This window comes from Peromyscus leucopus, chromosome 20 (assembly GCF_004664715.2).
Source record: "Peromyscus leucopus breed LL Stock chromosome 20, UCI_PerLeu_2.1, whole genome shotgun sequence".
In the NCBI taxonomy this organism is placed as follows: domain Eukaryota; kingdom Metazoa; phylum Chordata; class Mammalia; order Rodentia; family Cricetidae; genus Peromyscus; species Peromyscus leucopus.
This window is the reverse complement of record NC_051080.1, coordinates 29,040,914-29,064,890: the sequence shown is the minus strand read 5'-3', so window position 1 is coordinate 29,064,890 and position 23,977 is coordinate 29,040,914. Positions and strand designations below refer to the sequence as shown.

The 23,977-nt window shown below is 45.1% G+C and overlaps 1 protein-coding gene across 1 annotated transcript in view; it reads left to right on the top strand.

The window, feature by feature from the left end:
- Col22a1 (collagen type XXII alpha 1 chain) overlaps positions 1-23,977 on the top strand; it is a 233,247-nt gene that overhangs the window by 79,690 nt on the left and 129,580 nt on the right. Inside the window, exons 21-22 of the mRNA XM_037197519.1 lie at positions 1,438-1,491; positions 14,125-14,178. Coding sequence (XP_037053414.1) covers positions 1,438-1,491; positions 14,125-14,178 — 108 coding nt within the window. The remainder of the gene's footprint in view (positions 1-1,437; positions 1,492-14,124; positions 14,179-23,977) is intronic.

The window sequence follows — 23,977 nt, the reverse complement described above, 5'->3', positions numbered from 1 at the left end:
TGGAAAGATTTTGAGTCTGTGTTCAGCAAACGCAGGGAGAGGAAAATATATCCTGTGCCCTAATTGGAAACAGCATATGATACTCCGCATCTGATATTCTACATCCAAATGATGGCATCCTTCCTCCCTTCCCTAGGATGAAGCAGACTGTGCTAATCTTACCAGTGCATGGCTAAGTCACCACCGGGCCTGTTCAGTGCCAGGTGTTTTTTCCATGCTTAAAGCAGAGTGACTCCTGTGGAGATCTCTTCCTTTAGTGGGCCCTGAGCTCAGCCTATTTCTACTTATGAAGGAGAATTCACACATGCCATTCCTACTGTGCCATGGGTGCACTCATTTTTCCCACTTACACAGTGTTATAGAAAGGAAAGACCGTGGCTCTGAATACAGTCTGGTTACCAAAGAGTTCCACAACATTTGGCCATAGGGGCTGTGCCTATGTGATGCTGATTATTTAAGACAATGAAAGTTTCTGGACAAATTTTACCAAAACATGGTGAGGTAGCCATATCTGGAGATGAGGGTCTCACCTGTCCATCAAGATTTCCCACTTGTTCTTTATAATTACAGTGATGCACCAAGGCTTAGGGTCCACTCTTCATGTGGTCCTTTCAAATGCGCAGCAGATGAATACATCATCTCCACTTTAGAGAAGACATGATCAAGATTTGGCAATGTCTGTTGACCCCATGCCAGAGGCCACACAGCATTTACAGCCATCAACATTCTTTCTCTAATTGACGTGTACCTTTCCTAGATAATTTTATATGTGGCAACTTTATTGTTTTAAGATTTATTTATTTTTACTTTATGTGTATGAGTGTTTAGCCTGCATGTATGTAAGTGTACCATGTGTATGCCTGGTGCCTGTGGAGATCAGAAGGAGTTGGACCTGTTTGAACTTGTGTTATGGATGGTTGCAAGCCACCATGTCGGTTATGGGATCTGAATCTAGGGCCTTTGGAAGAGCAACAGGTACTCTTAATGGTGGAGCCATATTTCAAGGTTTGGTTTGTAATAACTTTTGTACTTTGCTTATTGTTTCCCGAGAGTCAGAAAACCCAAGCTGGTTCCTTCTGAGGCAGCAGGATGCAAAGAATGGGCACAGACTTAAGAGTTAGACATTTGGGTTTTAGATGATTCGTCTCTGTGGCTTCATGCAAACTACTGAGTTAACCATGTGGTCCATGCTGTGCTCTTCCGCTGTATGTGTGACACTGCCCATGTCTTCTTGGTTTAAAAAGCCCAAATTCATCTGCATGTTATAGAGTAGATTGTAGATCAAAGATTGCTGCTTCTCCTCTCACCCCATAATTTTCCATTTGGATGCAGGGACATGTCCCTATCCAATGAGAGTGAGAGAGTAGAGCATTTGACATGCCATGGAACCCCACAATTTACATTCTCTCCCTCTTTTTCCTTTTTCTCCTCTTAAAGGGTTTGATTGGTCCAGAAGGCAGAGAGGGACCCCCTGGGCCTCAAGGTCTCCGAGTAAGTAAACCATGTTTTCTTTTTGGTGTCCTGCTCACCCACACTGATTTCAATTGCATGGTCTCCATTGCCTGATATCCAACAGAGGACTCAAGTTCAGCCTCTTTCCCCAGGAGCTTGCAGTGAATATTGAGAACTGAAAGATTGGGCTCAGTTCATTAATCTGGTTTAGAATCACTTTGTTCTCTGCCTTGATCTGGGCCTTGGAGACATGGAGAATAGTCTGTGATTGGCTATGAGTCTGGTACAAAGGGACATACCCCTTGAAATCAGAATTCCTATCAGAAATGAGCCAAATAGGGGGCCGTACTCAGCTGTAAGTCACTGACCCAGGCTCGCTGTGGCCAAAGCTTCTCACAGGAGATGATGTGGGAGTTCAATTTTGAGAAAAGCCTAAGAGAAAATAGAGACAAAAGTAGCAATATGCCAACACATTAACAACTTTAATTTAAATATCTACATTATTTTTGAATACTTTATCTCACTTCAGTCTATTTTGTGTAATTATCTTTAATTTAATTTAGTAACTGCCTCCTTCTGTAAAATTTTGCATACCTGGCGTAGTGTCTCATGCTTTGGTTTCTAGAAGGGCTGCCACAGCGTACACAAGCTGGATACTCTGCTGTATGACTCCTGGGAAACTGGACCAGGACTCAGGCTCAGCTCTCTGTCCCCAGTTCCTAGTAGAGTGCCTACCCATCCACTGGAATCTACCTCTGACGCTTGTGCTCACTTTCCTAGTCCCACACGGAGCTCTCCATAGGGTAATTAACTCCAGGAGTGAGACAGGCAGCTCCTGGCACAGGGAGCTTCTCTACCCTGCAGTTTTTTTTTATCCCGAGGCCATGGAGCCACTGATCCATGGGTGGGTAGAGGTCCTAGCATCTGATGGAGGCAACCCCTAACCTACTTAATGTCCCATTTAGCCCGAAGATTTTGTAGCTCCTTTGGAAGATGGTTTTGAATACATGCTGGGGGTTGACTGAGGGAGTTGGGCCCACAACACTCTATATCTTCCTTTCTGAAATCATGTGTGACTCTTTTTACTCAACAAACTCTACCTGTCCTTGTGCACTGGTGACCTCTCAAAAAATTCTTTTGAATTTGGCCATCTTGAACCTCTAGGATTCTGAGAGAAGCTCATTGTGAAGGCCAGGAGAGATGTGGAAAGATGTGTCCAAGGTGCCATGGGTGGGAGACAAGAGAGTCACTTTCACATTCAGCATACTCAGCCACAGCCCATCTCAATTCCCCCTGTCAGCCAAATGAAGTAGTTACCATATTGTTTTCTCTCCCTTGTAGTAGAAGGATCCTAGGCTTTGAAACAAGGATATGGGTCTGACCTCTAGGCTCTGTGACTCTTGTATGCCAAATGGTCTATGCAAGCCTCTTGCTTTCTTACTGTAGTGGTGAAGCCTTATAATGGCTGAGTTGCTGTGAGAAAGGATGCTCAGAATGGGAAGCAGATTGTCCCAGTGAAGGGATTTTATTCTCTGAACATGTCCACACACAATCTTTTTTTTCATTTTTTTTTTTAATTAAGAAATTTTCTACTCCACATACCAACTACCGATCCCACCTCATCCCTCCTCCCACCTCCCAGCTCTTTCTCCCAAGCCACCCCACATCCCCCACATCTCCCAAATCAAGGTCTCCCATGGGGAGTCAGCAGAGCCTGTCACACTGAGCCTAGGCAGGTCCAAGCCCCTCCCCACTGCACCAAGGCTGTGCAAGGTGTCATACCACAGGCACCGGATTCCCAAAAGCCTGCCCATGCACCAGGGACGGATCCCTATCTCCCTGCCAGGGTGCTCCCCAAACACTTCGAGCTAAACAACCATCTTTCATATCCAGAGGGCCTAGTCCAGTCCCATGGGGACTCCACAGCCACCAGTCCACAGTTCATGGGCTTCACTAGGTCCACATATAATCTTAAGAGAAGGCAACATCTTCACATGTTCTATAGTTAATGTTTATGAGCCCTTTGCTTCATTGGCATTGACCTTCTGCAGGTGCCACTCTTCCCGACATAGATGGTACATAGAACTCTTTACGTAAAGATGACTATGAACAATTTTTATTCACATCTTTAGTTTACTCACCCAGAGGAGAAGGGGCATCTTGTAGGGGCTTGCTTTATTAGCTGGGATTGCCTAGAACCTACTGTGTGTGCTTCCAAAATCAGCTGTTATCATGCTATGAAGCTCTTTAACTCTGTGTTAGCCACGTTAACCACAGATGAAACGTGGGCTTGGATTAGGTCTTACTTAACACAGCTCCAGGGACTTGAGAACAGAGTGGGTATATCAGTTTTTGAGATTTGATGAACAGAGCAAGGAGGCTCAAGGGAATCTAAAAGGATTGAGAGGCTAGGGTAGAGCTGTGGGTGGTGTGGGTTGAGACGTGGCAAGCTCCAGCTCTGTGCTAGACCTGGCAATAATGTCTGTAAGTCAAGGCCAGATTCTTACAGAACACAGTTGCTCAGTGGCCCCCTCAGGTATTTCTACCCAGGACTATACACCCTTCTGCAAAACTTGTCTTACTTTTTGCTCAGTCTTTCATTGTACCATATGTCCACAAACTTTATTTTGAGCTCGTTTGAAGCACAGATGTTCTGTTATCTGCCATAGGATTTGCCAGAAAGACATAGGGCTCTCCAGGCTGATGCTCAAAGTCACCTAAGGCTAAGCTTTGTCACATCTCCAGAGAGATGGATAAGGACTACGGGATACTCAGAGGCGAGGGAAGCTCACTTAGACAAAGCTGCTGAGCTTTCGGAGAGTAGTGATGTGGGAGCAGGTGCTGTCTGGGGCAGCTTTGTACTTAAAGGGATGCTGAAGATGGCCATAGGACATAGAAAGTGTCCCACAAAGGGGACTACTATGGCTTCTCTGCATTGGTCCCATCCAGCAGTGTCATTTATAATTCTCTAGTTTGGGTATGCATCAGTTATCACCCCAAAGAGCCATGGCATGGTTTCTTATTCCAGCCCTGCTGAAACCGTACTGGGGACTTTACACCTTCCATTCCCCCTTCCTACCTATTTTTCTTTCTCATTCTTGCTCTTTTTGGTCTTCTTGTTCTTCTCCTACCCTAGCCATACCTTTTCCTCCTTTCCTTCTACTCTAAGTTCATTCTTCAACACGTCTCTTCGTCATTGACTGGGCACGCTGGTGGCTCCCTGAGGGTAACTGCCGTCATGCTGGTGGTGGTCTGGCAGGCCAGGAAAAGCAGATATAGTAGTTAGCATTTAAGCAGGCGATGCTGAAAGACCCTCAAGAGAATGATGAATTTCAGCAGGCTCTCAGGCAGTGAGGTAGCTGCTCAGGCTTGACAGCTGTAGAAAGCAAGCAGAGGGAACAGTCTCAGCTGAGGGACTGGGGCAGGGGCTTATCTAGTCAAGGCATTGTTAGAGCCATCCAGGGTCTAGCAGGGGCCTTAAGTAAGAGAACCTCAGAGCAATTAGCATTTAGCCTTGGAGGCCATTGTAGGACTGTGGCTTTCATTGTGTCTGAAATGTGGGGCAATTGTCTGCCTTCGCCATGTTCTATTATGGAAAAAAAATATGCAAAAGTTGAAAGAATAGCCAAGTGAACCTCTATTTCCCCAATATCCATTTTAACATTTATGAAGTCATTGAAAAGTCTGTTTTATTTATAGCTATACTCAATTCTACCCACCACTGGGTTAGTTGGAAGCAATTCTTAGTCCCATCATTTGTATATGAATATTTCAGCACACTGTCTCCCAAAGATAAAGGATTTTAAGAAAAACCAAACCATAATACCATTATCCAACCCCAATCTGTTTGAAATTTCATCAAATATTTACCCCACTGCTCAGCATGGTTTGTCCTCTCTGTGCCTGGCTGCATTTGCTTACTGTAATATTGGATACCATGGTGGAGACCCAGACTTGCATTCTAAACATATCCATTTGGGTTTGGAGTCAATTACAGGGAGGAGGGAGATGATCATTCGGGAGCTCCCTGATAATCAAAGGATAAAAATGGCAGCTCAGGCCAGAGCTGGAGACATGGAGGCAAGAGAGGTTGCTGAGGTCCCGACCTGGCCCCGTTCAACCAGTCTGGGCAGTGAGGAGACTGGCGAAGAGGCAGAAGTTGGGTCCTGAAGGGCTCTTGAAGAACAGAGAGAAGCAATGGGGGAGGGCATTGCTCCAGGGTGCATTGGGAGAGCTAAGGGCTGTGTCTCTTGCCCTGTTACCTCTAGTTACAAGTGGTGATTGGAGGTATTCAGGAGCCTCTGCTCCTCTGATAGTCTGGGGCTGCTCACCATTTCCTACAATGTTTGAGTTCAGTGCCTGCAACAACACGGAAGAGAGAAGATGCTAATTGAGATGCTGTGAGCTCGGAAGCAGCTTCCTGTGCCATTAGTCCCTGGCTGTGTGAGGAAAACCTGAGACAGAATGACTTACCCAAAAAATTATATCTGTTTCCCTTGCTTGTGACCTGTCATTTTCTCCTCATCAATTTCAATTGAAACATCACCAAGAAGTACTCCTGAACATCAAGATGCACACACACTCGGGCTGTGTGAAAGAATAGAGCAAATAAAACCAGGCATAGAGACCTGTGAATGCAGACACAGACTAAATCATCAGGTAGGGGAAGGAATCTGGGCCAGTTGCTTTAGAGTTTAGCCACAGGCAGACAGCATAATCTTTGGCAAGGTGAATGCATTCATTTTAGACAAAGCTGATGTTTTTCTCCAATGACATAGTGAAGGCAGAGAATTGGTACCTAAGCTGCAGAGATGCCCAGCCCTTGTTACAGCACAGTAAATAAGGAATGCTTGCCCAGGGTGGATCAAGCAATGGTGTGATTTGCTTAAGCCTCCTCCTGTTTGCCTGACCTCGGAGAGGAGGAGGAGGAGGAGGAGGAGGAGGAGGAGGAGGAGGAGGAGGAGGAGGAGGAGGAGGAGGCGGAGGCAGGAACTACTGTCAGCTGGGGTGAGGACATGAGCAGTGGTATCTGATCTGGAATGTTCCAGTGGAAGAAGCAGAGCCAGCCTAAGGCTCTTCCAGTTCTTGCATATTCCAGGCTTCCAGGAAACTCATGCCAAAAGGTCTGTCATCCATATTGTCCACCCCCAGACACTTGTCACATCAGCCTGTGTCCATGTTCTGAATAGGACTTTGTTGATACTCTTCTTGTTGAGAACCTGTCTTCTCAACACTAGCATATAAAAGCACAAGAGTTAGAACTTTTCTTCTTGGTTTTATGTCTGAAGTATTAGTATTTCACAGGCATAAAACATAAATTTGTATACATGTGAAATACTTACCCAATATATAGAATCATGAGGGAATATGCAGTGGTATATGATGACATTGGTGATTTTCTTGGATAATTTGTGTGCCAGAGGAAATAAATCAAACATGGAATCAGGTCTCTGGGCACACACATGACTATGTGGTGTGGAGAAGGGCAGGACTCAGGACTGATATCTGGTCACCCAGGTACTGACCTTGGACAGGGGGTGCCCAGGATGGATGGAGAGAATGTGGTTGCCACCTAGCTCTTTGCTGAAGAGCCCTTAATGGTATAGCCTAAATATTTTTTGTTCCTCTTGTCTTGATAAGACAAAAATATATCAAAATTTTGATGAAGTATAAAATCTGGAGTACTGAATCGTGAGGAAAGGGGTCCTGGGAACTCGCAGTGAGAACTCAGTGCCCTTCCCAAGCGCCTCTTGATCTCTGTTCTCTGCTGTTTGCTCAAGTTCACAGCAATCGTTTTGGCCTTTTGATGATTTTACCATCCTCTGGTTTCCTCTCATCAGTTAATGAGACCTGAAGATATGGTCCTCTCAGATTTCATTCTCCTCTTCTCAAGACAGAGGTTCACTCTATGGCTCATCTGCTTTCCCACATATCAGTGTCAGGAGGGCACGCTCTTCCAACGGAGTGCATCTTTGCAGGCACAGAGCTGATAGGAGGTGGGAGCAAATAGTTGGCCCATCACTGCAGGGCAGGTCTGCAACTTTGCCATCTCTTCTCTGCATGTGTGTATATTAGTTTATATATGTGTGAGTGCATAAATGCATGTTTGTGGAGGCCAGAGGTCAGTATCAGGCATTTCCCCCGCTCTGTCTATACTTCTATTTGATACAAGGTCTCATCGATTGGGTTAGCTAGACTGGAAGGCCCAGGAGTCCCAGAATTCTGTCTCCTCCCCTTAGTGCTAGGCTTACAGATGCTCCAGTCTCCGGCCTTTATCCTTTTGTGCCAAACACCTTACCCACCGAGCCGCCTCCCCATCCCAGCTTTGTGAATTTTGTTTTCCTGCTTGTCATTTTTCTCTAGGTATCATGGGGTATGGTATCTTAGTCTCTGTTGACCAACCATAGATCCCAGTCCTGAAGAAATGGGTGAGAGTACCCAGTGCTACCCAGACTCTAAGGTGGGATTGGTCAGAACCAGGTTTGCCTGGCTCCACACCCTTCCCAGCTTTAGAACTTTGTGTTTTCCACATCCCGGAGATAAAAGCCAGGAGCTGGTTTCCCAGCTGTGAGCGCCTTGCAGAGATCCAGGGCTCTTCCTAAGCGACCAGGCACATCCAGATGTGTACCGCAGATGTGTATCACTTTAATCTGTTTCCCTTGGCGCTGAGCTCTCATGATTGCCGAACACTATTATGTATGTGCACCAGCTCTGCCTTCTGTCGGGTTTCAGAGGGAAACATGGGCAGACTTTTGTCAATGGCAGTCTGGGTGGCATTCCGTCCATTCTCCATTGTTAAAACTTGCTGCTGGAGCAGATGGGAGCCCTGTGTTTGGGCCACAGGCTACTATGTGGTTCATTCCAGGGCCCGGCGCCAGGCTTTTGTTAGGACATTCTAAGTAGTCCCTGAACACCAGGTTTCAGATCCAAACAGTGGAAAATGATCATTCTTGACATTTGGAGGAATGGAGAAGAGGGGCCGAGCAAGAGACCATACGGCACACATTAGCTGAGAGGCACAGCCAAGCCTCCTGTGTGCTAATGGCCCTGCCTGTGGCTGTGTTAACACATCCTGGCTAGGAGAAGTTTGCTGTTCAGAATTTATAGGCCTCTCCGCTCTCCACGGGGCGGACAGGCCCTGGAAATAGCTGCTTTGCTCAACATTTTGGCACCCAGAATCCCTTGAAAAAAATCTGCCCTTGTGAGAAATGATGAATACTTACCCAGATATTGTGCTGGGCCGCAGTTTGAAAGAGAAGAAAATTAAAAATTCAGGAAGCAGACCTACTGTTAGCAAAATAACTCTTTATGACAGAAGAACCTGTCCAATTCAGGAAGTGTGTAGCAGCTGCTCACTGACTTCAGCTGACGCTAACACAGCTGTTGTGTCCAGCTCTTGAGATTCTAACTCATTCATCTGTGAGTGATACAAAGGAATGCATATTTCACGTGTGTTTCCACCCCACGTTTGCCTATACTTCTTATTATTATTGGCCTTCCTGGAAGAGGTGCAATTGCCCCCAGGATGTGATTTTTTTGGAAAGGTCGAAATGGGGAGGACGTCTTAGAGGGGCAGAAATGATGCGGCCGTGATCTCAAAGGTCAGAAGTCCCAAAGGGGTGTTAGAACTGTCTTTCAGGCATGGGGGTTTTAATGCTGGATGCTGTTGAAAGAGAGGGTAGGATATTTTGGGTGAGGGATCTTCAGGCCAGATAGCTCCCATGTGTCTTAGATATGGTGTTCAGCCTGTGACTGTTTTAGAGGTGGGAAGCTTCGACTCAGCTTCTTTCCCCTTAGCAGGGTTGACCTGCTACCAAGCGGCCCAGCAAGTTCTAGAGGGGATGATCTCAGGAGCTGTGACTATGAGAGAGAGAGAGAGAGAGAGAGAGAGAGAGAGAGAGAGAGAGAGAGAGAGAGAGAGAGAGAGAGAGAGAGAGAGAGCCAGCCGAGAGGCACCCGGTGGCTCTGGGTGCTAGGATGTTGAAGGCATGCCCTCAGGGGACACAGCCAGCCAGAACATGGCTCCCCTGGTGTTTCTCTGGCTGATGCCCAACATAGATGATGAAGATTCTGCTCTTTTCGGGAGAGAGGCAGCCTCATGATGCTAGTTTGAGGACACATTTTCATGGCCTTCCCTGGTCCCTCGTCACACCCTAAGGTTCTCCCTCCATACTGAAAACCTAATGTTAGTTATGTTTGCTTTAGTGGGTAGAGTTCTTTGCAGTTCTCTTTTCTTGCCGTAACCCATGCCATCATGTTCTGTGTTAGTTTTCTGATGGTGCTGTGATAAAACATAACCCCGGACACTTACGGAAGAGTTTACTTGGGCTTATGATTCCAGAGCTTTGAGAGTCCGCCGCAGTGGGGAAGCGTGGGAACAAAGGGCAGGCGTGGTGGCAGGAGCAGGAAGCTCCTGCCGGTGTCTTCAACTGAAAATCTGCAGCGGAGAAGAGGACAGGAAGTGGAGTGAGACTATGAACATGCAACATTGGCCTCCATACCCTCTCCATCTCTTCAGACAGCGCCATCCAGTGGGCACTGTGTGTTCAGAGAGCTGAGTCATGTGGGACATTTCTCATTCAAACTACTACATGTGTCTGCCCTTCCAGAGTGTTGTATTTCACATCCTGGCAAGGGGTGGGGCACTTCCTGGACCCATGGCTGTTACATACCTCCTTATCATTTCATTCCAGGGAATGTCATCCTTTGAGTAGCGTAAGATCTTGGCCTGCTGAAGAAGCAGAGACCCCTGTGGTGATATTTTATTTGTATGTTAACAAGTAAAGTTCTCCTGGAGATCAGAGGAAATAGCAAGCAAGTAAATACCAAAGTCAGGCAGTGGTAGCACACGCCCTTAATCCTATCACTTAGCAGGCAGGGTCTCTATGTGTTCAAGGCCACACTAGGAAACAGAGTCAAGCGTGGTGACACATGCCTTTAATCCCAGTGCCAACCATAGAGACCTGGAAGTCTGTGCAGACAGACAGAAAGTGACAGAGCTGTGTAGGAAGGGGAAGTGAGGTAGCTAGGCTAAGAGAGCCGATGAGAGGGCAGAACAGCAAGGCAATAAAAGCCTGGGCAGACAAGAAGTTGTGGAATTTGGAAGCTGCAGAGTTGGTGAAGTTGATTGGCTGGTGGCTCTCACTATTTTCCTGATCTAAAGCTTTCACTCTTATATTTGGTTCCATGTTTTTTATTTAATAAGACTGCTTAGACATTCGTCTACAGACCCCACAGCCTCCCGTCTGTGAGGGGGGCTCACGCTCTTGTTCCCCTGCTCTGCACAGGTGGGCACGCATCTGAGTTACTCTGTTCAGCCAACAGCCAGGCTTTCACATCCTTTCTTCTCCTCTTTGACTCCTCCCAAGACCGATTCGGTATTTCATTCCTACCACCAGAGGGATGGCGCTGGATTGGTCCTGAATTCATCTTGTGAATAACCGGCAACTTTCTGTGAAATAACCTGGGAAAGAGGAGGGGCGTCTGTCCAGGTAGAACACTAAAGGGTCTGTTTTCCATTTCCTGAGGAAGAGGAGCAGGGAATGGGCTCTGTTTATGGTCAGCCTTTTAATGTCTGCTGTCACCAGAGCAGGGCCAAATGAAAGGTGAGGCTGGGTGCCTCTAGGGCATAGCCTGCTTCTGAAGGTATCTGTGACCACATTTTGAATTTCATCTGACAAGTGTCCAGAAACTCATTTTGGCGTGGATCCTGTGTCACCTGCAGGACAAGTGCTCTAGGGCCAGGTCTGGATCAAGGGGCTTTGGCCAGACAGTCACACTCTGAAAGACCATGCATCACCACATAGACTCCTCCTATCTTTCTAATATCGTCTACTTCCGACCCACACAGATCTCCCCACTGCTATGGTCTTTGCTATGACTCACATCCACCTCAAAGGCGACTTATCTATCCAGCCCACAAGTGTGCACTGAGCATCCACTATGTGGCAGCTACTGTCCTGGGACCTCAAGGTAGAATATCAAATAAAACCAGAACCGGTACCTGCTACTTAATGATGTGTGTCCCGTAGGACAGAGAGACAGTAAATAAACAGGGACATCAATGGGGTATTGGTGGTAACACACACCGAGGGAGGTCCAGCAGGGTGAGGGGCTATAGCAGGCAGAGAGAGTGCTGTTTGCATGAGGTTTCCAAGGAGACAGTCAGGGGAGAGACCACTGAGCAGAGACCAAATGAGTCTCTGGAGAAGCAGCTCTCCAGGCAGGAGGTAGACCTGAGAAAAAGGCATTGGGTTTGTGGTTACTTGGCCAATTCAAGACAGAGGCGGGGAGCCATCATGCTTAGAGGTGGAGGGAGGGTAGAAAGAAGTGAGCAAAACGTGCAGGAATGGGATCCTGAAGGACAGGCTGGGGGGCATTGAAATTTTGGTCTGAGTTAAGAAACACTGTGATGTTTGGGCAGAAGGAAAGCAATGGATGTTTTATGAATATAATCCTGGCTTCTTAGAGGGGAAAATGTGTGAAGGAAGATATCTGTCTGGGGGTATTGAGGTTGTCCAGGGGTGAGCTGATGCCTGGGTGGCATGGCGTGTGCTGAGCATGCAGGCGTGGCTTGACCAGCCTTATTCTGTCTCCAAGCCCCACTTGATTTCCTGTGTGCTCCAGAGTCTGCACACGGTAAACCAGATGTGATTGTTTTCAGCCCGGGACTCAGCTAAGTCCAGGACGCACATACTGTTTGGGGCTTTGTGCTGACCTCCTTTGCCTCCCCCTATTCATGTGCCTCAGTTTCCCACAGTGTGTGAGTGAGGATGTCCCATTCTCATGTGCTTCCTGAGGACACATCTGCATTTCTTCTTTCTTTGCCCTTGGTTTGATCCCCAGGAAGGCTCCTTTTAAACCTTCCAACATTACCTCAGCACCTCTCCTCAGGGGAGTCTTCCTGAGTCCTGAGTCCTAAGTGCTCATGTGATATGGGAGGAAGATGAAGAGAAGGAAGAAAAAACAGAGAGATTGAAGAAAGGATGACAGGAAGGAGAGAAAAGAGGGAGGGGGAGGGGGATAGGAAGAAGAAAATGAGGGTAGGAGGGATTAAGGGAAAGAAAAAGACAAGAAGCAAAGTACCTGGGGCTGGGTGCAGGGAGAGACCACGCCTGCTTTGTGTGTACAAGATGGGGTTCAGGATCACCAGGGAAGAGCAGGAGTCACTGGGGAACAGAGAGCAGTAGGTCAGAGGCATTAAGTGAGAGATCTAAAATTCTAAAGTCCTTTTCACCTAAGCAGACATCTGCAGAGATGTTTGGAGAGCTGTCTTAAGCCTAAGCATGCTCTCAACTGTAACTGGATGGAACCCAGGCCTGTGCCTTCCCATCTGTATAACAAGCAGGCTTTGGGGTTCAGACTTGATAGGCTGGGCCTCTGAACATCTGCACAGGGTCCTCTTGATGAACAGATTAAATTGGAATACATAGGTAGGGAAACTAGGCAGAGTTTCCTGCCAAACCTGTCTTGAGAAATGTGGGTTTTACAGATTTTTTTTTTCTTTTCTAACTAGTCCCTTTATTTAATCAGGCAACATTCCAGGAACAAGGGAGTAATGCAGAAGAGACCATTTTCTGTCACTCAGATCATGAAGCTCATTGTGTAAATTAAATGCAACAATACACTTCCCAGCTGGTTTGATGGGGTCTAATGAGGGTGACTGCCCTCATGATCTCATCAGTGGTGCATTGTATCTGCTGCACAGATTATCACCCAGAAGGGTGCAAACACACTCAGTGGCCTGCCCATCCATGGGTGGGGATTATCTGTATGAATAGAGGAGGTCACACTATGTGACTACAAGGTAGAGGCAGAGGCACTCAGCACATCTTGTAGGATGCAGCTCAGGGAAATTATTGTTAGAAAGCAAGGCTCATGAAGACAGTAGGTACCATGTAGGAATTCTGGAGAATGGAGTGTGGGGGAGAGGAGTGAGAGAGGAGAGACAAGAAGGGAGATTCACACTTGTTCAGACATTTTTTTTTGGCGAGAGTAAGCATCATCAGGCAGGTTAGGAAAGGGACCCAGGAGTTATGAAGTAATGGAGTTAGGTGTACAGGGAGGTGAGGAGGATCTGGGAGGAGTTGGGGGAATGGGAGAATGTAATCAAAATATGAATATATATATAAAATATGAAAAATATTTTCAAATATATATGTTTGTATATCAACAACAAACTACACACACAAAAACCAATGCTCTTGTTTGATCTGCCTTGGGAATTTTGGGCCTTGTGCTATCATTCTTTTTTTTTTTTTTTTTTTTTTTTTTTTTTTTTTTTTTTGAGACAGGGTTTCTCTGTGTAGTTTTGGTTCCCATCCTGGATCTCATTCTGTAGACCAGGCTGGCCTTGAATTCACAGAGATCCACCTGGCTCTGCCTCCCGAGTGCTGGGATTAAAGGTGTGCGCCACCTCTGCCCAGCTATATGCCATGTGCTATCTTTAAAATTACTTACAGAGCTAGGAACCAACTAGCCTCCTGAATGACTCCTAAGCATGTGCCCCCTTTACTGATACCACACTGCACCTCTGTTGGGCGCTCCTGGGGATGCAACCTATTAAGCAGGGGAGCTTGAGTCATCGAGAAAGGATTTCCTTGAGAGACACTATTCCTTGGGCTCTATGGGATGATGTTTCACTATTAACTCTGGCTTCTCTTCTGTACTCAGGGGAAAAAAGGCGAAGTGGGTCCACCAGGAACCCCAGGAGCACTAGGGCCACAGGTAAGGACTCCCTGTCAGTTCCTCCATCACAATGCTGTGTTCTCTGACTCAGTGACCTGGTAGCAGTTCTTAGCTCACAGCCAGCATCTTGGTAGTCACCATCAAAGAATTCTCAGTTACATCCATTTTCTGATATAAAAAATCAAACAAATGAAAAACTCCGAATAACAAAAAAACACAAAAAAAAGTAAGCTAGACTCTTTTCTTTCTTATCTGGAGCCCTGATCATATGTGTATGTGTATGCATGCACACACTGGGACACACAATGCACATGCACACACATACACGCTCAACATGAAAGTAGAAATAGAGTTGCTTGGGAAGAGGAAAGGGACTAGAATGAGATGGGGGTGAATATGCTCAAAGACATATTATAATTGAACAAAAATTAGAATTTGAAGCCCTTTGTTCCATACAGCGGATATACACTAATAAAGTAAAAATGTTATAAAAGCAAACACACAAATAGAAAGCTAAAAGGGGTTGTCACTTATAATGAGCCTTTCTCTATCCTACCAACTCCCACATAATGACATGGAGACTTCTTATTGAAATATGAAAACTCACCCTGTAGCTTACGCTTGTTCCTAACTAGGTCTTGTAACTTAACTCATTTATCTTAAGCTATGCTCTGCCATGTGGTTCATGGCTGTTACCTCTTCTCCTGTGCATCCTATTTGCTCTGCATCTTCTGATGTCTCCACACACGTTGATTCCTCCTCCTCTTCCTCTTTCTGCCCGGAAGTCCCATCTATACCTCCTGCTTAGCTGTTGGCCACTATTCAGCTGTTTATTACACCAATCACAGCAATATATCTTTACATAGTATACAAATATCCCACAACATTTACCTCCTTTTGTCTAAATAAAAGGGAAAGGTTTTAATTTTATACAGTAAAACTAATATACAATAAGAGCAATTATCAGGTAAGAATTACATTCACAATGTCTAGTCCATTTGCATTTGCCAAATTGTAGAAATTACTTCATTATCTATCCTATCTTGGTGAGTCCAAAGTTTTGTATCTGACTTACTTTCTGTCAAAACTGTGGAAAACTGTAAATATAGCTATCCAATCTTCAACCCCATCAGAGAACTGAGAGGATATAATATTACATGAATAAATAGGAAGTACAGAACAAACAAATTCCAAAACTATAGAAATGACAGAAACAGCTGGCTGCCTGGACACTCACCCGTTTCCTCTGAAATGGTGGGGCATCCAACTTCAGCCTACAGGCCTAGAATATCTGACAGACTCTTCTGTGAAGCAGGAGTTCTGAAGGACTGTCCTACCTTGTCAAAGTTCCGCAGTTGCATTCTTTTGTGTCCTGCTTGTCCAGTTTGGACATCATACTGTTAGAAGTCAAGGCAAGGGCAGTTTTTTTGCCCAGAGGCTAACTTTTGCCACAATGAAATCCAACTTCTTATGGAGGTTCTTTGATGCCCACCATCCTTTTTTGAAGTAAATTGGTGCTGACAGGAGCAGATGTGTCTCACTATCATGAATAGCCTTATATTATTAAAACATCTTAAATGCTATATTCTGTAGATCTCTGAAGTGTTTTAAGACCATCTGTCTATCTAAATTATCTCTGTTTGATCTTGAAAACATACTTAACATGGCCACAAATTTGATTGTTAGATGACTAACTACTAACCTGTATTTCTTAATTCTCCTAAATAGTAATAATAACTTTCAAGGGCTAGAAGTTTACATTACATTGTTAAATGCATTGCATATGTCTAATACCTTAAATAAGAGTAGAAAAATATACAGTATAACAAAAGTAACCTTAAATTTGTATCAGTATAAAAATATTCATACCAATGTAAAATATTTAAGACTAATAAGTGCTTTTTCAGTTTAAAAGTAGATTCAATAATCTACCCTTTTATTTTATCATTCCTATATTCCCCTTCTTCTTTACAGAAAAATATCCTTGAATATAATCTCCTTTGCTTAGTTTCCTCCCTGACCAATAACAACTTGTAACCAACCCTCCTAAACAATGACAAACAGCCATTGAATGACCAAAAACTACTCACCCCACCTCTTGGGAATGTGGGCATTGTGTTCTTAAAATTACTTCCTGTTGTCTGGGGGAGACAACATCTTCAAGGACCCTGAGAAAATTGAGATAATGGTCAGGTCTTGGGAGAGCTAGCTGTATCATTTGTTGTCTAGTCTCTCCGTGATGGGAAAGTGTAGGGCTTATCTGAAGTTCTGACTGGAATAGTCTGTGAGGCTGGACCAGCTCAGCTAATAGCTTTGAAGTTGTTTTTAATGCACACTTTTGAGGAAGCTGCAATAGAGGCATTCTCAGAGGTGGGATCACCTGGGCTACTTGTCTTCATTGATGTCTATTCCTTTTGTTCTGAAAACACACAGACTTTTAAAGGTAATATACATATCTGCATTAACACAAGTATGGAACATGTGGTGTTTACAAGTCAACTATAGATGTTTTTCTTTTTTCTCTTTGAGTAGGTAAAAGGCTTCTGTCAACTTTATTAAGTCTGTTTGGACTATATACCAAACCTCTTCCCATGCAATATGAAAGGATGGCATGTAATAATAAGTCATGAGGACTCTGTAGCCAAGAAGATTTATCATGTCTCATCCAGTCTCAAAACTGCTCCATGCAGCAGGATCAGCATATACATCACCCGTCCTGTAGTCTTTTCTGTCTTCTTCCCTCATGTTTGTATTAAAGATCCTCAGGAGGTCTCCCCTGGTCATGTCTGATCTCTTTTAACTTCAAAGGAATCCATAGCATTTTGTTTCCTGTGGAAACAAAGGCATAGACTCTCTCCCAATGCAATTTATTTTTTGACTTCCATTCTGAAGCCAAGACATCCCTAAAGTCTATAGGCTGGTTAATCTAGCAGTCTCTTTCCCAATCCAGTGTCTCCCAGCATCTGCTACTTGCTCATCAGCATATTAAAAATTCCAAGTTAACAAAACACCATTCAGGATCTGGATGTCCTGTGTATTTCCCAATGTTGTGTGGCTTATTCTTTTTATATTACTTTACTCTTTCTTTAAAGATTTTATTATTCTAAACTCTTTCTTTCTATGACTGTCTATACCCATTTTTTTTTTACTGTATTTGTTTAAAGGTTTTCTCCGTCTGGACCCCTTTACTGCATGCCTGTAGTCTTCTCTAAAGCACATGAGCCAAGCCTTAAACCTGCCATCCAACTCTGCACATGGTGCTGGCTGGCTCAAGCCTGTAGGCAATAGCCAGGAACTGCATCTCTGTATTCCATGGCCTGCCCGAAAGATTGCAGAACTAGGAAGCTGCGTCTGGCTTTGTGTTTGCATGTTTGGAACTTTTTAAAAAAGCATTCTCAGTTCTTATTTGGAAATACATGTCCCCACATTAGATACCATACATAATAAGTCTTTTTCTGTCCTCCAGCCAGCTCCCAAATAATGACAGGGAGACTTCTTACTAATTATGAAAGCTTGGCCTTTAGCTTAGGCTTGTTTTTAACTAGCTCTTATAACTTAATTCATCTTTTTTATTAATCTATGTTCTACCATGTGGCTTTTACCTCTATCCATTCTATGTGTCTGACTCTTCTGTGTCTGACTGGAGTCTCTCATGCACCTAGATTCATCCCGAGTTTCCTCTCTGCCCAGAAATCCCGCCTGTCTCTCCTACTTAGCTATTGGCCATTTAGCTCTTTCTTAAACCAATCAGAAGCCCTTTTAGGCAGAGACACATCTTTACTGTGTAATCAAATACTTTGCAACATTCACTAGATCATATTCCTTCCTCCATCCCTTCTTTGTAAAAGCTGAGGTACAGGGTGAGTTCAGCCAGCCTAGGCTATTGGGTGAGTCACTGACTCATAAAGACTAGTAAGGTAAGATGGGATGAGATAAGGAGGCAAAGTGGGACAGGGTAGTATTCACCAGCAGTCCCTCTAGTATATATACCCACAGACCTACCTGCTATGGAAGAAGGAAAGATTGTTGTGCCCAGGAGTTCAAGGCTAGCTTGAGCAACATGGTTGAGACATTATCTCAAAGATTTTGATTTAAAAAATTCAATATTAATGTAGCTCTACAAAATTATTTTCAGCTGTAATTTTTTTCTACTGTATCTTTGTTTGCTACCTGGAAAAATAGACTCCTTTCTTCCTGTGTTCACGTCTAACATCGAGGCCATTTTCATTTGGCAGAGCGTCACTGGACGCCAGGTGTTGAGCTGAGTGTTACAGACACACATCACCAGCTTTCTTATGGTGGCTTTGCCAAGCACGCTGCATCCTGATTCACACAGAAATTGTGTTCAGATCCAGGCCATGTGGGGTTTACAGTAGGTACTTCATAGTGTTTAGATGTGTTACAGAACCTATAGTACTTCCTTTTGTCCTGGGTTGGGTCAGAAGGGATTATGATCCTTACAGTATGTACTGCTTGGTACACTGGGTGGGTCTCTGATGTCAGACATAAAGCCTCCTTCAAGCCAGCCATGCCTACTAGAAGGCAAGTTTTTCTGCTTCTCTGCCATTTCTCCTTTGTTTTCCTGGCACATGTCCCCCACCATTCCTGGGCTGGTCACCATTTTCTCCATCCTCATTTCCCCCTTTGGTTCACTGATTCCTAACCTAGCCTGTACTTCTAAGTACCTGCTGTATATCAACTTCGCTCCGGAGATGTACAACTTGAATAGCCAGAACCTGTCACTTAAGGACCCTCATGCTAGTGGGACAGGAAGAGACTCAGGCAGAGAGAATGTTTTTTTTTTTTTTTTCTTTTTCTTTCACTCTTGATTCTCTTGGTATCCAAACATGCCAGACCAAAAGATGAGAAATGACAGCCACTGGTAAGGCAGTTCCTCACACTTCTCATAACATGGAGTGCCATATGTATGAAGCTGTGCAGGGGAGTCCTAGAGTGATCCAGGGCAGGCATGGCTAAGAGCCTTTATTGTGGTTTTCAGTGAAGGCACAATGAGGAAGGAAGGCTGTGTAGCAGCTGAAGACTGGACTATTGGAAATGTTTCAGCACTTTCTGGGTGATGGGGTGCCCCTCTATTTACTAGGGTCTTGTCCTAGAGCAATTTGGCCCAGGGATATTATAAAGGTCCACACGCCAAGAACCTGCTGAAAGGCAGTAAATGGAGACCTGAACCAGGGATTGGTTGGTTTGCACTGCAAAATCTTGTCCTCAGGAACCTAGTTGGCTATGTTTAAGGATTAGCTTAGTCTGGGAGGGGCAGTCCCTTTGTACATTCCCAAAGCCTCCTGATGTCAAACCATCAGTTGAAAATAATCAGTAGAGAAGACGAGTGCAGTGCTGTGCATTGAGTATTGGCTCTTGGGAGCCCCTGAGAGAGCTCCTGCACAGACCTGCAGAGTCAGAGTTGATTCCACGGTGGGAGGCAAAGACCCGAAAGGGAAGCCAGGGTGGAGAGAAGGCAGACACATGTGCTAGCTCCTGCTGTTGTCAAACACTGCTGGAGAATTCACACATTATTGCATCTAGTCTTGTTGACTGCCTTCCAGTGGAGTGTGCCTTCTCCTGAGTCAAATGTGTCCCTGGCCTCAGTGAGTTGAGTAGCTTGTGGCTGTGTCCACCATGTGGTGTGAAAACGTGAGAAACCCCAGGGAAGTTGTTATCTTCCAAGATTCTCTTTGGGACTTTATTTCATTTGCTGGTTTTTTTTTTTCCTTCAGTTTTTTTTTTGAGTACTTTCTTTGCACTACATGTTTATAGCTAAAAGTTTTCCATGTATTATAAACTGTGTATAATTGTACAGATTGCTACCTAAGTAGATAAAGAATGCATAACTGTGTTGGCTCAGACAACTCAAATAACAAGTACTTTATAAATTCATGACACTGGTATATTTTTAGAAATGATTTAATGTGTGTGTGTGTGTGTGTGTGTGTGTGTGTACACATGTACATATGTGTCCTGTAGGCCAGAAGAGGGTGTCAGACCCTTTGGAGCTGGAGTTCCAGGTGATTGTGGGTGTTGGGATCCAAACTCAGGTCCTCTGGATGAACAGCAAGCACTCTTAACCATGGAGCCCTCTCACAGTCTTGTATTACATTTTTCAATGTATGAGTTTGTACAGTTCTCTTGTTAATTTTATTTACAAATATTTGAGCCAGTTTTTGTTAAACCGAAAGTGGAGTCTGTCTTTTCATCCCTAAATTGTGAACAGGTGTAAAGCTTTTTAAATGTTAATCTTAAAATATCAACGAATGGTAGACTTTTGCTTTCTAATCAGGCAGTCTTCAACCAAAAACCCGAGTAGGAACATAGAAATTTACCCACTGAGTTAGGGCTGCACCAAGTACTGCATGTGTTCCCTGTATACCACCTACAGTGATGGAATTGCATGCCATATTCTAATTATCCCATAGCCTCACAGGTGCTTTTAGGAAATGGGAACATTAAACACTGCCAATGTTTAAAGGAAGCAATGTAAACCCAAGTTCATTGGAACTGCCTAGGAAGTTGCTCTTGAGTTTAGCAAGTTGGTAGCATGCTGTCTGTGACAATCTCATGCTTAGATGCTTGTCCCTTTCTGATACCAGTTGCAATAGGAACTGCCACCTGAAGCAGTTTAGCTTTGCCACAATTTCCAATTTTGTTCAGGTGTTCAGAAAACAGTAGGCTCTCAGAGTCCAACACACACATCCATGCAGGAATCTTCTCCCATGAGGACAATAGAAGTCTGTGTGGGACCTGAACACATCTACATGCTTGTGCAAAGGGGATGATACCTGGTACTGTGTAAGGAATGAAAACCCCTGGATGGGAGGAGACACAGCCAGAGGACAGGCTGGTTTGAGAGCTGAGGGGGCTTGTAGAACTCTGCAGAAATTCCCTGCGATGGGCCGTGATCACAGTTACATCTCAGGGGGGAAACACAAATTATAAGTACCTTTCTCTCAAAAGTGTCCCAGCTGCACATGGAATTAACTTGATTGCTGTATTAATTCATGCAGGCAATTTTCAATGTGCCTTCAAGTTCTCTCCTACTTCCTAAATGTGCCATAGTTGGAACTACTGTGGTAGAAATCATTATTTGCTATTTCTTTATTAATAATAATTAGATTAATTGGCTATTTATATGTCATCATTGTATCTACTAATTACATCAGATAGCTGTTTAGTCACTGTATAGGGATTAAATGTTGCTTCATTAATAATTAGTGAACTGATTAGTTAATTAATATGGAGAGTAATTGCTTTGTTGTTTTCATTAGTGATAATACAAACAGGCATGCATTTTGTCAACATTTATATCTATTGGCTAATGTGTTGCTTGTTAATAGTCTGATTAATTTGGCTGGATGTTTTCATTAATGTTTAAAAGAAAAAATAGCACACACACACACACACACACACACACACACACACACACACACACACACACACACGAGTCCACAGATAATGATGTATAACCCTTATGCTTTATTTTGGGAGATAAAGGTTCTGAAGGTAAAGTCCATTGAGGTAGCATGAGGCCATCTAGAATTTTATCTAGGGCATCCAAAGTCCTAGACATCTTATCTTTTTATTTTGCAGTGATGTGGAATTGTGCATATCAAGCAGACACTATACCACTAAGCTATGTCCCCAGCTTCAAGCCTTAAATTTCCACATAAATTCCAGCCTGCTCTTCTCTTGGCCCAGAGAAGATGAGTTTCTTGACTGCAGCATCCGGGGAAGCTGCAGACATGGAAGGGTCTTGCATCTCATCCTCCATCTTCCATTAGCCACATTCCTTTCTCAGGACACTCATACCTTTGCTGTAACAAAGGGAAAAGGTGGTGAGCATTCTGGTTTTTAAAGGTATTTCTTTTGAGAGGGCAAGTAGGGAGAATAAGGCGCTTCCTTGCCCTATGAGAACCCACATGCCAGTTATGTAGCCGTGGAAAAAAATGAAGACAACAACGGGAGGCTGAATAGAAAGAGGATCCAGAGGCAAGACAGCTGTTCATGCAAATCTGCTGTCACCTGTAAACATCTCTACCATCAGAAGACAGTGAAGGCCAGTGGAACACGTCCCTGGGGCAGGCTGGATGCTGCTTTGCATTGCCTAATATCCCCCACCCCCCCCCCAGCTAGACTTGCAAGATGCTCTATGTAAATTGGAATGGATGCTGAAAGCTGTGTGATGCCTCCTGGGAACAGTTTCCAAGCTTTCTAACAAGTGTCTCCAGCTGCTTTCAGCCTCTTTCTTCCTCTGCATGGCTGTTGCAGTGGGTGGGTTTAATTCACAAGGATGTCCCTAGCTGTCCTGTGCTTACAGCCTCAAACCTTCTCGAAGCCCCTACTGTGTGCACGGCAGAGAACCGGGTGCTGAAGGTTTGGACCCAGAGTTCCCAAAGATGTATTTCTACTCTAGATTCTCTCTCAGCCATAGAATGAGGCTGCAAGAAGGGCATGAGGCTGGTTTCTTTAGCAGGACTTTGGCAGGCCAGGCTGGAGTACAGGGTTGGGAGTTGCGTTGGACCACAGTGCTCTGCTCTCTTCCAACACCAGCCCTGTGGACTCCCAGTTGATTTAACTCCCCTCTCATTCCCTTCTTTGCAGCTTGGGTTGGAAAGGTCTGCCTCACTTGATCAGTGTGGGGGCTAAAGCGAGGTAGAGCAGGTGTACAAACTCTGGACTGTGTAAACGCCAAATGGAGTGCTCCACTCTGGCGGCTGCAGGCTTCTGCCTCCTTTCCTATGTCTCCCAAGCATCGTGTGCCTCCTCTCTGTCCTGTTAATGCATACAGCGTCAGGAATAGGGCTAGACCGGGGGTGGCTATAGATAGAGTTGGTAACATGGTGAAATGATCCTGTACTAGAGGCATCAGGACCACTTGGCATCACACCTGTCCCGGACTTTCAGAACCTGATCCTAAATGGGAGTCTAAACGGGGAGCTCTTGTGCCTATGTGTATGACCTCTAATTCAGGTGGCTCTGAACCAGTTGGACCCTTCAGGAGGCATATACTTCTCTTCCCCCCCGGAGAAGATAGCTGTGTGACCTGTAGCATGGTCCTTCAGCTCTCTGGGCTTATTTCTTGGTTGTCACACGCTAAAGGTTTCGTTTTGACTAGGGAGTCACCAAAGATCATCAGCTCTGGAATGCTGGGAGCCAGGGCATCAGCAATAGCAGCAGAGCAAGGATGTTTGCAGAAAGGAGCAGCGGGGGTGGGGTGGGGTGGGGGTGGGGGTAAGGTGGGGGTGGGGGGAGGAGGAGAAGGAGGTCAGAGAAGTAATAAGCTGGCTGGCCAGGGGGGCCCGATTTCTGAGAGAAGTGTTTTAGAAGGCACAGACTATTGCAGAGCCATCTGCATGGCCAGGTATGTAAGGAGGGAAGAAAGAGAAATGTACCCATGGCCAGCCGGGTAGGGTCTGTCTAGGTAAGCCCGCTGTTGACCTCCATTGTTGGGTGCTGCGAGGCCGGCGTGATCCTCTGCAGTGATGGTGGGTGCGGGGTCCGGCATGTGCGTTCATGGGCCTGATGGTTTCTGCAGGTCCCTTAATATGCAGAGAGGGGAACAGAGTCGATCAAGAGCAACACATGGCGCGGTGCTGTGGACTGGATGATGTGGTGAGGTGGGCAGCCACCCTTGATGCCTTCCTTCACCAGCCCCTGTCCTACCAGGACAGCTTAATCCCTACTGAGGGCATTTCCTGGCTTGCTGTGGAAATGACAGCTGCCTTCCCGGGTTGCCCTGACTCAGTGCCAACATCTCAGACAGGACAGATGCTGTCCCAACGCCCTGTTTGGTGAATGCTTTTGTGTATGATCGTTTGACTCACAG